We start from the raw sequence: 13740 nt of genomic DNA on the forward strand, positions 1-13740 counted from the left end.
GGTTATGGAAGGAATACGCAGCCGTCGTGTGAACTGCAAGCCAGAACACCACACATGAGAGGCTAAGAAAATTGGGGAAGGATTGGGGAGGCCAAAGGGTGTTGTGAAGCCACCTATGCCCCTCAACCCCAAGTGCACCAAGCCACACTCTGACACATCTGGGAATCTGACCAAAAATATTTTAAACTGCAGATTAGAAACTATATTTTTGGGGGGACTGTATCGATCAGAAGATTATAAATGGGTGATGGCCTATTTTGCTGCTAGATCACCACTTCAAATCCGTTTGCATGCACATCCAAGGGAAGAACTTGACTCACAATGTTTATATATATATATTACACACACATACAGCAGACAAACATTCCCTTACCTACACCTCCTCATTTTCTTTCCTTCTCTATTACTTAACTGTATAATTAAATTATGCAACTCAGGAAAGCGTTTTGGAAACCAGATGGTATGCAAAATGCTACACAAAGTAATGCTGTATTTTAAAGTTTTATTGCAGGCCACACACTCCAATCTAGTTGGTATATGGCCCTAGAATGAATTGCTTATTAAAGGCTGCTTGTGTGATAGTTGTCTGCTAGAGAAAATTAATAGCCCTTGAGCCTCCAACTTGGTATTCAGAACTGAATAATCAATCACACATTTCACAGAGTACTGTTGCAAATCTTGTTCTGACTGCACAGAACAAGGGTCCAAGCTTGAATTCGATCCTGACATCCAAGACATGGCAGATGTCATGACAAAGAGGGAAACTGGTTCTCAAAGCAAGAGATCACTGAGCCAAAGGACAAATCACGTGCAAGTCTGGAAAGCCAGGGAAAGGCCCAGCAAGTGAGGACAAATAATATGAAGTGGGAGAAGCCACAGTACAGATATCAAGGTGAGACAGGAAATTCCTTGGGTCCTCCATCAGCTTTTAAATTCTGAAGCTGAAATTCATTAGGAATAAATTCATAAATATTTATTGCAACTATTCTTTTATTGTTTGTTTTCTTCCGTGCATAGAGAAAGCCTAGAGACCTCTAAATATTGGTACTGCATATAAAAGAGTTCCCCCCCACTCTAAGCTCTTCTTGACATTAGACAGATTTTCTTTACATGTATGAGCACTGGAGTAGTTCCACTGGGGAGAGCAACAGCAGGTGACCCAGCGTAAACCAGTTACCCATATCTGCCAGCATGAAAACACCTTGTCAGCTAGACCTCAGCACGAAGATTAAAATGCTGGTGAGGCAGCCAGGCTTCCACCACTAATGGGGCTGCACCAGTGGCAGCACTGGTGGAAAATTAAAGAAAAAAGTCTACCAGGTTCACAGTCTAGGAAACGGACCCATTGCTGACATGAATTATCAGCACCAGGTCCTCCAGAATCAGGGTTGAGACTACAGAGAGGCCAAAGCTCTTTTCCGCACCACTACAGTCGACCAATTTGTACAAGTCTCCGTCACACTGTCTGAAATGGTGCTGTAAAGTGTTCTCTGCCCTCTCTACACCAGTAGTTAAAACAATGTCCATGAGTTAGGTGGGACCCACTATTGACAACCATTATCACCAGCAGGTCAATTTCCTAGCATAGATGGAGCTAAGCTGACTTCAGTCTCAAAGAGGCTCATATGCAGAGAGAGTTTAACAGCTAAGCTAAATAACAGCAGATGTTTAGAAAAGGGATAACAGACAAATGTGTGAGTCATAGAGTGCATGTAAAAAACATCATCATTAGACAAAAAAGCAAAGGCAGCATGAGACCGAATGGTAAGAAGGGACTAAAACAAAAGCAAAGGAAGCATGCTGTCTTCATTCCCTATGAGACTGTGATTGCCCCACTGGCCAGTGTTATGAACACTGGTGTTTCAAAGTCAAAGCCACATACATATCTAAAATGCTGTGTTAAACAGAGCTGTGCTCTAAGGTGAAACTGGTAAGCTGGGATGTTCTGCTCCTCTGGGAGCAGCACATCTGTGAATAGTGCAGGTATCCAGTGGAATGGGCTGGACACTCCACAGCAACACTCGGAGGGCTCAGGGGTTCAGGTGCACCAGCTGCTAACCTGCAGAGGGACAGCTCAGCCCACGTGTTCTTGTGTTGCCTGTGGCTGCTGGAGTTGGGAGGCTGACACACACACAAAGCTTCCTCACGCTAAGGCAGGTTTTAGCAAGATGCCTTGCAAACCTGGGTACCCCTGGGAAGTGTCACATGGTAGTAACAGGGCCTCTTTAAATCAAGATTAGGTGTTTTTTTAAAGGGAGCCAAATTATCAGAATTTCTTTGTGATACAGTAATTAATATTACCAACGCCGTCATTTGACTCAGTCTGAGAACGCTGCAAGCCAGTGAAGCACAACACTTGCATTGAATTTTAAAAGGATCAGTTAAAATAGATTTTTTTGCAAATTAAAAAAAAGAATCACTAATTCGATGTTTGATTTTTTTTTCTGAGACATCACTAAAATCTCAGCCATCTTGATAACCAACCTAGAACACATAACCTAAGGGAAGAAGATTATTAGACAGACATGGCTGATAGAGGAACAATACAATGAGGAGGAACGCAACTCGGTACAGAATGTCTTAGTGCTTGTCTTCACTATGGGGGTAAGTCGACCTAAATTATGCTACTCCAGGTATGTGAATAACATAGCTGGAGTCGATGTAGCTTAGGTCGACTTACCCTGGTGTCTTCACTGCACTATGTCGACAGGAGATGCTCTTCCCTTACTCTTCTCCGAGAGCCAGGAGTTCTGGGATCAACCAGAGAACACTCTGCCATCGATTTAGTGGGTCTTCACTAGACCCACTACATCTATCCCTGCTGCATCGATTGCAGCAGCATCGATCCCTGTAGTGAAGACCAGCCCTTAGATGATTAACAGCTACTTATCGAGACAGACAGAGCTCAGTATAGATGAATGCAGAATGAGGAGGAGTTTGGTAAATCTTTGCCATGCCATTCAGTGTGTGTGTGTGTCATCAGTATGATTAAGAAAGAAACAACAAAGTGAAAGGGGAAAGTATGTGCTTTATAAATGAAGGAAGGAAATGAGACTATTCTCAATCTATATAATTAAGAGACATTGTTAAAGTTGCAACCAGCTTCCATTATAAAGTCCTATGTTGGCACATGTATCAGTTTGGCATGGGCTGTAAACCATCGCATTTACTCTGAAGGCAAAAAGAGAGAAACTTTCTTAAAACTTTGCAGGAACAAACCATTTTTGAGTAATTGGTCATTCAATATAACTCTGATTGGAAATGCTGATTTTTGTCTAACTTTTCTGTGTTTCAGTTTTGCCCCAAAATGACTTGTTACTGCTCAAACTTCCCACATAGTGAAAACTCCTTGACAACTCCTGCACCTACTGTAAATGAAGAAAATAGGTTATAATCAAGCAAAGTTATTAATGATTTCTTTTTGTGAATAGTTTTCAGCTTAGCTGATTTCAATGGGAGCTAGAGACCCAGTTTTGAACTCATGGATGTCACTTGGGAGTTTTCTGCCATTGAATTCAATCGGAGCAGGAGCAATCATTATGGATGAAATTCACTGCTGTGCAAAGGGCCAGTACAAAGTCTATGCATCACTTATTCCCACTTTATTCTCTGTTTAAAAGTGTAAATAGGGCTTAAGTAGGATGTAAGCCTTGTGTTAGCCCTCTGCACATGGTGAATTTCACACCTATGTAAATATGTTGTCCTCTAGTGGCTTGTTGCAGATTAGAAACAAATTCAGAGCACTTCTACAGGTGACAGTTAACAGAGATCTGTCTTAAATGCAAGGTGTAAGAAGAGCCTTTGATTTGGTTGCTAGAGGACCAAGATTCCAGGCCTGACTCTGCAGGCGTATGCTATTTGATTATGGAGTTAAGGTTGTTTCCATGGTCCCATTATAAGGCTGAGGTTGAGTCCTTCTCATATTCCAAATAAAAAGAAGAGAAAAATCCAAATGCTTTCAAATTTGTAAGTGTTAAGGTGTTAATAAAATATGCAGATATATTGGAAAGGCGACTTGGTTTCCCAAGAAATGGGTGATTTCAGTCCTACACACCAATTCTTCTACATCAAAACCATGTATAATTTAGCTTTGTGCCATAATCACTCTTCTGTCTACTAATCAGTCGTGGCTCTTCTTTTAGCATCTCTGCCTTCCAAGTAGCTTCCTCCCACTGCGTCTGTATTTGCTGTATCCCTCCTCCAACACTTCTAAATTTATTAGCTTATATTTTTCAAGATATAAAAGACATTTTATCTCCTGCTCCTCTTTCTAACCTGTTGTGGTGTCCTTTGTATTGTCTATCACTTTGATGTTCATAACTCCTCCAGATTCTGTATACTTTAAACATGCAATTAATTGGCTCTTTCTGTTGCCTTTCATATAATAAAGACAGGCTGCTGAGGCACTTCACCACACACCTTAATGCAGCTGATGTACTGCCATTTATTATTGCTTTGTGTTGACAGTTCTTCAGCCAGAACTCTGTCTTTCATTGCTCGTAGCCAACCCGATTTGAATTAATTTTTCAAATGAGATTTTGAGCCACAGAAAACAATGCTAGTTGTTTTACTTCATCTGTAGTCCCATTATTCTCTAGGTTGGCTGTAAAAAATGCAATCGGGTTTATTGGACAATATTTGTTCTTAATAAATCCACGCCATTGCTGGTTCTGATTCTGTTATCCTCGAGGTATTTTCAGATTAATTGTATATGGTCCATCATTTTAATAAGGATTGAAGCTAGATTTCCTAGATCTGGAGGGATTGATTTAATGTTGGTACTGCATTTTCATTTTTCCTTTCTTCTGATACCAATTTTTCATGACTTTTCAAAACCGATTGTCAAGGGTTCAGTCTATTTATTAGGAAATCTTCACAATCTGGGATGCATATCATCTGATTTATTGACTGGTCTATATTCAATTGTCTTCTCTGCTGCTTATAAACAGCTTTGTTGACAAGCTTTTCATGAATTCCTGACTGTCCAGGCCTGTTTTCTTAAACAGACTGATTTAAAGGATCAGTTCAATAGCTCAGCCATTTTAATGTCATTCAGGATTTCATCACGTTCATTTATTAATGGGCCCACGTCATTTCTAGCATTTCATTTCTCACCAATCTAAAAGTCCTCTGTATAGTCCTTAGCCCTTTGGGCTAGCAGTGAGTCTACTTTTTTGCTTTCCTGATGCCCCCAAGTCTTAATTGCATTCTCATTTAGCTCTATCATTCTCCTCCATGTCTAGTATGGGGTTCTCTTTCGGATTGCTCTCTCATGAGGACACATTCCTATCAACGGAAGCCTAGTTTTTCAAAACAAAATTTAGCAAGGTTCTAGCCTACATCAGTTATTTCTTGGCCTGACTTTGGTTAACTGCTTTTAGGCTTTATCATTCTAGGATTATAGGGTTCACAGGAGGTTACATCAATTACATTCTCTCATCAGAAAATGAGCAGTGTCAGTTTGTTCCATTGTCATCATGACAACACTTCATTAATGTTTCTTTTTTTTATCCTTACTCTCTCTTTGCTTCACAGTATCAGTCTCCTTTGTTGTTATTCAACTGGAAGTAATTGTCAGATATTTTGGAGTTAAGAGAAAGCTCATGCTCTATTCCCTTCCGGGATCATTTAACAAGCATAGTCAATTTTGAACTTGAGGTTGCTCTCCAATTTTAAGTCTCCTCTCATCAAAGCAGACATGCCAGTGCTCAGTGATTCCAAAATCTCCCTCTCTCTACCTTTGATACAGTCTTTGTTTGGCCTCAACTATCAGTTTTTCCTTTTTCACTCACAATGGGCACTGGAAAGATCTCTGAGATCATCTACCTCAATCCCATCTTCCAGTCTTTTATCCCAGAACTCAATAATCTGCTACTGTTCCATCAAATCTCTCTTTGGTATGTAATGTAAACTGTACTGCCCCTACGGCACGCAGTTACAAAAATTAACGTGCAAATTTCACAATGGCAACAATAAGCTTGGCTGAGCTGGCAAATACTATCCTGCAAAATCAAAGAAAGTCATAGCCATGTGTTAAAACGGCTAATCTTCAAAACTCAGCTTGCAGTCCCACAAACTGCCTGTAGAGGGGCCCAGGCTTTGCATATTAGCCTCTTGTCAAGAGCCAGAAGGTTGCAGATGAATTTATGTATATAAATCTGTAATATTTGCTTATTCCCTGAAAAAGGACTAGAAATTGCTTCTTATTTCAGCCTACCAGCAAGAACACCCCCCAATCTGGATTCGTCCTCAGGCTGCAGTTACATGTTCTCTGTGTATATAAATCTCCCCACTGTATTTTCCACTGAATGCATCCGATGAAGCGAGCTGTAGCTCACGAAAGCTTATGCTCAAATAAATTTGTTAGTCTCTAAGGTGCCACAAGTCCTCCTTTTCTTTTTGCGAATACAGACGAACACGGCTGCTACTCTGAAAAAAGACAGGGAAACTTCACTGGTCTCTGAACAGCCCTGCTTTGGCACTCCTGGATTTTGAGAACAAAATGAACACACTAACTTCCTTTGAGAACTGATCCTTCTGAGACTCTCTTCAAACTATAAGAACTCTGTTTATTTAAACTGCTTTGCCTAGGAAACATGTCAGTTGGTGAAAGCTAGTATGTGACATCGAACCAGCTTGTGAGAATTGATTTTCCTATACTATTTCTGGAGAGCAACAAATGAAACTCAAAGCTGGAATGAGCCAAAAAGCTATGAAAGAGCTTGGCATATATTTTATACTGCTGTATATTATTAAATTAAAGACTCTTCCTCAGCAAATTACCCTTTATATAAACAGCACCAGAGAAGCTTCTAGTAGTCAGCCTCCTTTCTGGGAAATTTATTTTCAGGATGATTAATCTATGCATTACAGACTCTTTGGAAATAGGTTGTGCATTTTTAAAATGTTTATTTCACATACAGTTATACAGTACGATGAGTAATTCTATTTACTTTTCTCGTTAGCTTTTAAAATCTACAGGATGTATACATAATGAATAGAAAGTGGTTTTCTGGACTATGAGATTGTAAACCTCCATTATAATGATAAAACTGTGAATTAAACATTGCACATGTAGGCAATCGCTTTTATATCAGAACATCGCTTCACATGGTACACTCCCTACCCTCTCCCAGTTAATTGTAAACATCTAGTCTGAGCCATTCAGCAAGGCTGTGATCTTCCAAGACTGTTTGATTGATTGCACAATCATTCTTTCCAAGGTTTTCTTGCTCATGTTTTTTATGCTTTTCATTGGTACAGATGATAGTTAGTCTGACATATCATCTTAACAACTTCTTTAGATGGCAAAATTAGGGAAAGCTTTTGTTTTAAGTTTAATAGAGGCTTGGCAGCTGCTCCATGCTGAGGAAAGGGACTGCTGATTTTCATGGAAATTAAATATGGAAGCAAACCTACCCTATGTTTTAAATGACTTCAGCAATGAAGCTTCCGTTGCTTCTCTTGGGAAACTATTTCACAGTCTAACAGGTTACTTATTATAAACCCCTCCCTGATGCTTTTTGCACCATTCTAGATAATTCCTTCTGTTTCACCTCGGTCCCTCAAATATTTGTAGACAGGTAAAAGTTTGCAAAAATGGATATTTGTTATTCAAAAACATGTATGTGCAATATTGACAAAAGATCCTTTAGCAATCCACTCCTTTTATAAACATGCAGTCCACACTATCCCAGCATCTATATTATTCCCTCACTGGTATACATTTAAAATACATCCATTACTCTGTGTGTCATGAATAGGAATTACATCTTTTGCTGCCAGGGACTTGCACTTCTTGAAGTTTATTTAATCGCTATAAAGAATGGTCCATTTGCTAGGGATTTAAAGACTTTTAATGTATTTTTCCCTTTGGCATCTCCCTTATTAAACCAAGAGCTTTCCTTTTGCTCTGTCATCTGGACGCTGGAGGATAAGCAAGCTATATAGACCCTTCGTTGTACCAAAAGCAGAGATTTGTTTGATATGCCTCACAGTTGTAGGTATACATATATGGTACTGGAAGGATAGCTTCTGTATGTCTGGAGCTGAGGCAAAGGGCTACAAGAGGATAAAAGAGGTAAGTGCAGGTTTAAAAATTCCATTATACTTCCACAGCATTAGAAACTGAGAAAATCCAGTCACGTCATCTTTATGGTGTCTAATTCTCACTAAAAGAATTAACCAGCTCTGTGACGTTCCAAGGTAGGAGTATCCAAATGACTGTTTTGTTGTAATGCTTGGCTATCACATTTTGATTGATTAGGGCCCAGCTCGGAGTCCATTGAAATGGGCTATGGCTCAGGCCTTTGGTGTATGCCACTTTTTTTTTCTGCTGGTGAGCTTTAGTGAAGTTCTCCCTCACCAGAGATTACACTCAAGAGATCAGAATATTGTTTAAACCGGAACTCTTTATTGGTAACCCTGTAACAACCCAAGGCAACAAAGCTCACACAGACCACTGCTTAAGTAGCTCAAACTCCCGCTGCAACTTCCCGCTGGCTCACCAGAGCTGACTTGTGAGCAGAGGACCAGCCTTAACGAGACAGACTGTGGAAATATAGCTCTCAAATTCCAACCAATTTTGCACAGAACACACAATTTACTCACAACGGGCTATATTTACACTACAAAGTGCGTATGCTTACTTTTGAATGCTACGCAGACAGAATCAGAAGTGCCTCTCCTGCTCATGTAAATTGAGTTAAGCTTCTTAACGTAGTAGTTAATTTTTCTAATCCACCCCTGAATGTTTATTAATTTATTACAACTACAAAAACATGGCAAACACAATGTCCGAGAAGGCGGACTCAAAGAAACAATGTTCAAATAATTTCAAATAAGCACAAGAAGCTACTGGATTTGAATATTATATCAACAAACTGGTGCACATGAAAGAGAATGCACATTTTTTTAATAAAGCTGTGCACTGGAGAGCATGATGAAACAGAGTCCTTCCAAGTAGTGGCAATATAAATATGGAATGAAATGGAGAACACAGACCAGTCTGATCTGCTTAAAATGCGACGCTTTCTTAGCAGATCTCTGGTACAATATGCAACAAGTATTGGGAAATATACTAAGCCAACAGGGAATCAATAAAACAATCTTAAGGTAGGAAACCCTGAGAGGCATTCATCAAGAATAGTGATTAGCTGGAAATTTCTATATCACCAACGCAAAGGCTGTGATAGAATTAATGATGTCCTCGTCTATTCCACAGCCTGTAGAGCATGCTGGAAAGATACTTACTGTCTTTCTTTGCTTTCCAATTGAATTCTCTATGTCTACTCATGCTGCAACTGCTCTGCAAGAAGAAAGGTGATTTAGTATCATCCTGATAACTGTGATTTACTCCCAGTGGTGTCCACAAATCACAATTCTAGCAGGTTTACAGCTATGATGTTCGAACAAACTAGGTTTGACTACAGGGATTCAAGTCACTCCTTACCTTTGCTCAGGGAATCAGCCACACAATTCAGTCACAAGAGCTTTCACAGCAAAGATAGAGAGGATTTAGTTAATCTGGATTTATGAGAACCAAGCTGCTGCCTCAAACCCTGGATGAATCTCACCAAATTTTTCTATCTTCTTTGGAAAAAAACAAAGATATTTTAATGTGCATCGAATAAAGATTATACAGACTGCCTGTAGTGAGTCGTGCCCAGTGGGGGTCAATGGAAACATATAGAAAGCGGGCTTGCCACTGTTTCACTCAAATGGCAAACCTGCCCAAAGACAGCAATTTTCTCTGATTTGCAGTGTGACCATAAAACCCATGGAATGGCTCAGTTTGTTGCTAAGGTAGCGTGTTGCTAAGGCAACAGGATTGCAGCACATGAAACAGAGGTCGTGGAGTCTAGACACTGTCGCTGAATAGAAAGCTACGTCCTCTGCTAACGAGCAGGCTTGTATTGTCAAAAGATGCCAAACTTCCATAGGCAGTTTGAAAAAAATCACAACCTCCAACTCAGACTGTACCCAGAGGAGGAGGATGACAAAAGCTGTACTTCCTGGTGACTGAGCCTTTGAACAGAGAATTATGGATACCCCATTTATGTAGCACTTTTCATTCCTAGCTTTCAAAGCACTTTATTGAGAAGTGTAAAATTATCCTTATTTGACAGATGGGGAAATTGAGACACAAAAAGATTAAGTGACATCCTGGAGGGCATACACCAGGGCAGTGGCAGAACTAGGAACAGACTGCAGGCCTCCTAAATCACAGCCGTGGGTCCTACCCCATGCTGTCCCCATTGTATGCTAATTTCCAAAATAAAAAGCTATTAAAGCATTTGAATATTTGATTATCTGTACAATAACCACGGAAAGGATAATAGACAATGGAAACCACCTTATGTCATCAGAATGTTTCCTAGGGTTTAAAGTCCAGTTTGCTCTTTCTTGTGGAAACATTTCTATGGATAATTGTCAGATGAGCCCAGAAGCAACAAATTAGATATTTAAATCAACACTAAGAATGATAGAGATTAAAAAAATAAAAAGCAGGTTTAGAGTTGCAGACTTGTTAACAAAGGTTAAAAATATACTACATCATCATATGATGTACATCAGAAACATACTGAAAAGTGGGATCTCATTAATAAGACTTGGACAAAGGCAGAGACAGCCTTGCATTGAACTAAAATGTGCCTCCTATGTTTATTCCCTAACCCGACTAGGATAAATATCCCTGAGGTTTACGATGCTGAAAGTTGGAAATGGCAGGGTAAGATATGGAAAGTAGATACTGAGTTATTCAGTTACTAGTACATCTTATTTTTGCTGTTGAAAAACATCCTTTTGCTGAGACTGTTAGCGCTGTACACAGCAATGGAGTGATTGTGACAATGGTAGTTTAGTTATATGCACTAAGGGCCTGTAAAAAGTAGAGATCTTATTCTTGTAACCATCACTTGAACAAAGTGGTGTAAAGTGACTCCATGGCTCATAGAACTTTCTAATTTAAGTATGTGATTAGAAGTGTCACACAGCATCTTAGCGGGATCTCTACTACAAAACGATGTGTGTGTGGTTTATATCACCACTTTGTGAAGCTGATAACGCTAACGGAATACTATAGAACTGCTAAGGACTGAATGCTATTGAGTCAATAGGATTATTCCCAGCATTGTTTGCCTCTTTCAAATAAAAATCAGTATTTGTTTTCCAATTACAAGAGAAAAATTCCTCAGAGATCTTAATATTTTACAAGATAAACCACCGAGGATGAAAGAAGAATTTTGCCTAGACCCAGGTTAAAGTGTGAATTTCAAAATGAAACTCTCCAGCACAGTGAAAAAAAATAAAATCAGTGGAACATGTTACTTTAGAACTTTACATTAAAAAAACTGAATTGAGAAAAGGTAAAAACCAAAACCACCATTCTTTATTATTTCAGAAATACAGTCTATGATAAAGTAAATAATATTTTAAATATTGAATACCAAATACTAACAACAAAGATTGTTTTGCAAAGATGAAATTCACCACCTTTCGGGTTTTCTGATATCGTCCCTCAGTACAACTAAGACCTGGATAAACTAGCCATTGTTCAAGTTTAGTCTAATACAGTACAGCATATTTGGTGCAGTTTAGAATCTTTTAGTGGAATATTCTTGTTTACTGCCATAGCAGAAGAAGCAATTAGTTGACATTTCATAAAGCTGTCCCCCAAGAATAATCCTCAGGCATCAGCAACACCAAAGCTTGACAAAACCCTGGCAATGGGCCTGTCTGGGTGCCCTAGACATGTAGGTGCGTCCAATTTGCCACTTTCGACTTTCTTACAACTTTCTCCTTTTCCTTCAGTGACTTTTCCATTTATGAGTGTTTCCTCTTTTTTATTGCCTCGGCTTTAACAGCCAAGCTCTTTGCACAGATTGTCAGGACCACAATTAGGACTCCTACCAGGAAAGTAACCAGAGGCCAGAGAAAGCAATGCAAGAGGACCGTCTCATCGTGGGTACGCCTAAGCAGCACATCATCTGGTCTGTAAAGGAGGGAGGAAAGAAAGGAGGAATAAATTATATATATATATCAAACAGGCATCAATTCATCCTTCAATGGAAGGCATTTGACCTGGAAACAATAATGGCATTATATTTGTAACAGTGGCAGAAAATGATTAAGTGGATCATTCCATTTCATCCACCACTTTAATTTGCAAATATATGATCAACATTCATGGCATTCTGCTGGGGTTTTTATCTGAAGTATTTTGAAGAGAAAAACCCAATCAGATAAAAATGGTCTGGGATTTTAGGTTATCATATAAAGCAGTGAAAGGTAGCACAATGTGACAACATCGGAGCGTGATTTACGAAAAGCAGTAAAATGATCACTTAATACACTACATCAGTACTCTAAAATGTAGGTGTCAAATTGCATCAAAATGAGATAATTACTTTTAAAGTGTAATTTAAACATTCTAACTCATTAACTTTTACTTTTTACCACACTGGGCATGGGGGTGTGGAGAGAATTATAATGCTTGAAACAAAGCATTGGTAACAGTCAAATATAACATAAGCAGGGCCTGTGCCAGTACAACCCCTTTCCCCACAGTTCTGCCACTTCTCTGCATTAGGGGTTTGCTACAGCTTAACTATGGATTGCCATCAATTGCTAGAATCGAGGCAAATTCCTAATACAGACGCAGCCTTTTTCTCATTCCTAAACTGCTACGATCGCCTAGTACAGGACTTCATGGCAGCAGACTCTATCAGCCATACTGAGTAGCGTCAATCTGTGGTTTGCTAGAGAAAACAAAACAACTGCCAATGGAGACGACGAGTAAACTTTTCAAACATGCCTAAATCCCTTCAAAAGTCACCGGAACTTAGGCACTTTGAAAATTTTATCCTAGGCAGAGGCCAATTCCATTTCCATAGTGACCAATTCATTTTAGTATTCAGGTCTGTAGCAGGTTTGTTAATTTCCAATAGGGGAACCTCAAAAGGTTTAGAAACTCAGTTTGGATAAAACACCTGAAATATCAACTGTTTATCTGCACCTCCCAAATCTGAAAACTTCGTCTGGAAATCTTATGGACAAGTTTTCTCATTTCTACGTCTTTTTGCTCCCACTGTAATAATGGTAATAACATTAAATCAGCCTCATGATACATGGACAGTTCTGCTGTTTTTACAATCAGAGCCACAAAGTGCAGAAACACACATACAAATGACGATCAGAGGGGAACAGAACTTTTTCAAACCCCAGAAAAGGATCTGAGTTGATGTTGGTTCTGACTTTATCCGGACATCTCAAACATTACCCCTCTGCACCAGGGCCACCTGATGCTTGTCTTCCCATAAACTGCTCTGCTTAAAATACTAACCAATAACTTGCACGTTGGTGTTATTAAGCCCAGTGAGTTGAATATAGCTGGCATGGTTCTCCTCGCAGTGGTTTCAATCAGAAGCACCATCACTGAAGTCAGTGGAATTATACTGATGGAAAACTGGTAGAAATGAGAGGAGATCCTGGCGCAGGGATTACAACCCTACTCATCAGCTGCTGATCCTCTGATTTCCAGGTATACTGTTGCTTTCTGATTATTATAAGATAAACAAACTTCAAGGTCAGGAGAGTCGGGACGAAACTTTTTTGCCTCTTCCCCACATACCTCGCTGTGGAATTCATTAACTATATTATGGCTTTTTTTTCTTCCCTGAAACATCCCAGGAAAGACAGAATTCCAGGCTAAATGATGGATAGTATGTGTTGATATGGCAA

The 13740-nt window shown here is 39.4% G+C and overlaps 2 protein-coding genes across 5 annotated transcripts in view; both read right to left on the reverse strand.

Annotated features, from left to right (window-relative positions):
- The window catches only part of LOC141980637 (uncharacterized), a 53381-nt gene extending 43140 nt beyond the window's left edge, over positions 1-10241 (reverse strand). For 2 of the 4 annotated variants that reach the window (XM_074942056.1, XM_074942055.1), the window contains exon 1: positions 9452-10241. The gene's annotated coding sequence lies outside the window, so the exon portion shown is untranslated. Of the gene's footprint in view, positions 1-9252 lie in introns of all 4 variants that reach the window. The other 2 variants (XM_074942054.1, XM_074942053.1) reach the window with 1 other exon arrangement.
- Positions 10242-11495: 1254 nt separating this feature from the next.
- Positions 11496-13740, reverse strand: part of KCNMB4 (potassium calcium-activated channel subfamily M regulatory beta subunit 4) — a 31846-nt gene continuing 29601 nt past the window's right edge. The window contains exon 3 of the mRNA XM_074942057.1: positions 11496-11992. Coding sequence (XP_074798158.1) covers positions 11824-11992 — 169 coding nt within the window. The 3' untranslated portion in view covers positions 11496-11823. The remainder of the gene's footprint in view (positions 11993-13740) is intronic.

This window comes from Natator depressus, chromosome 1 (assembly GCF_965152275.1).
Source record: "Natator depressus isolate rNatDep1 chromosome 1, rNatDep2.hap1, whole genome shotgun sequence".
Classification (NCBI taxonomy): domain Eukaryota; kingdom Metazoa; phylum Chordata; order Testudines; family Cheloniidae; genus Natator; species Natator depressus.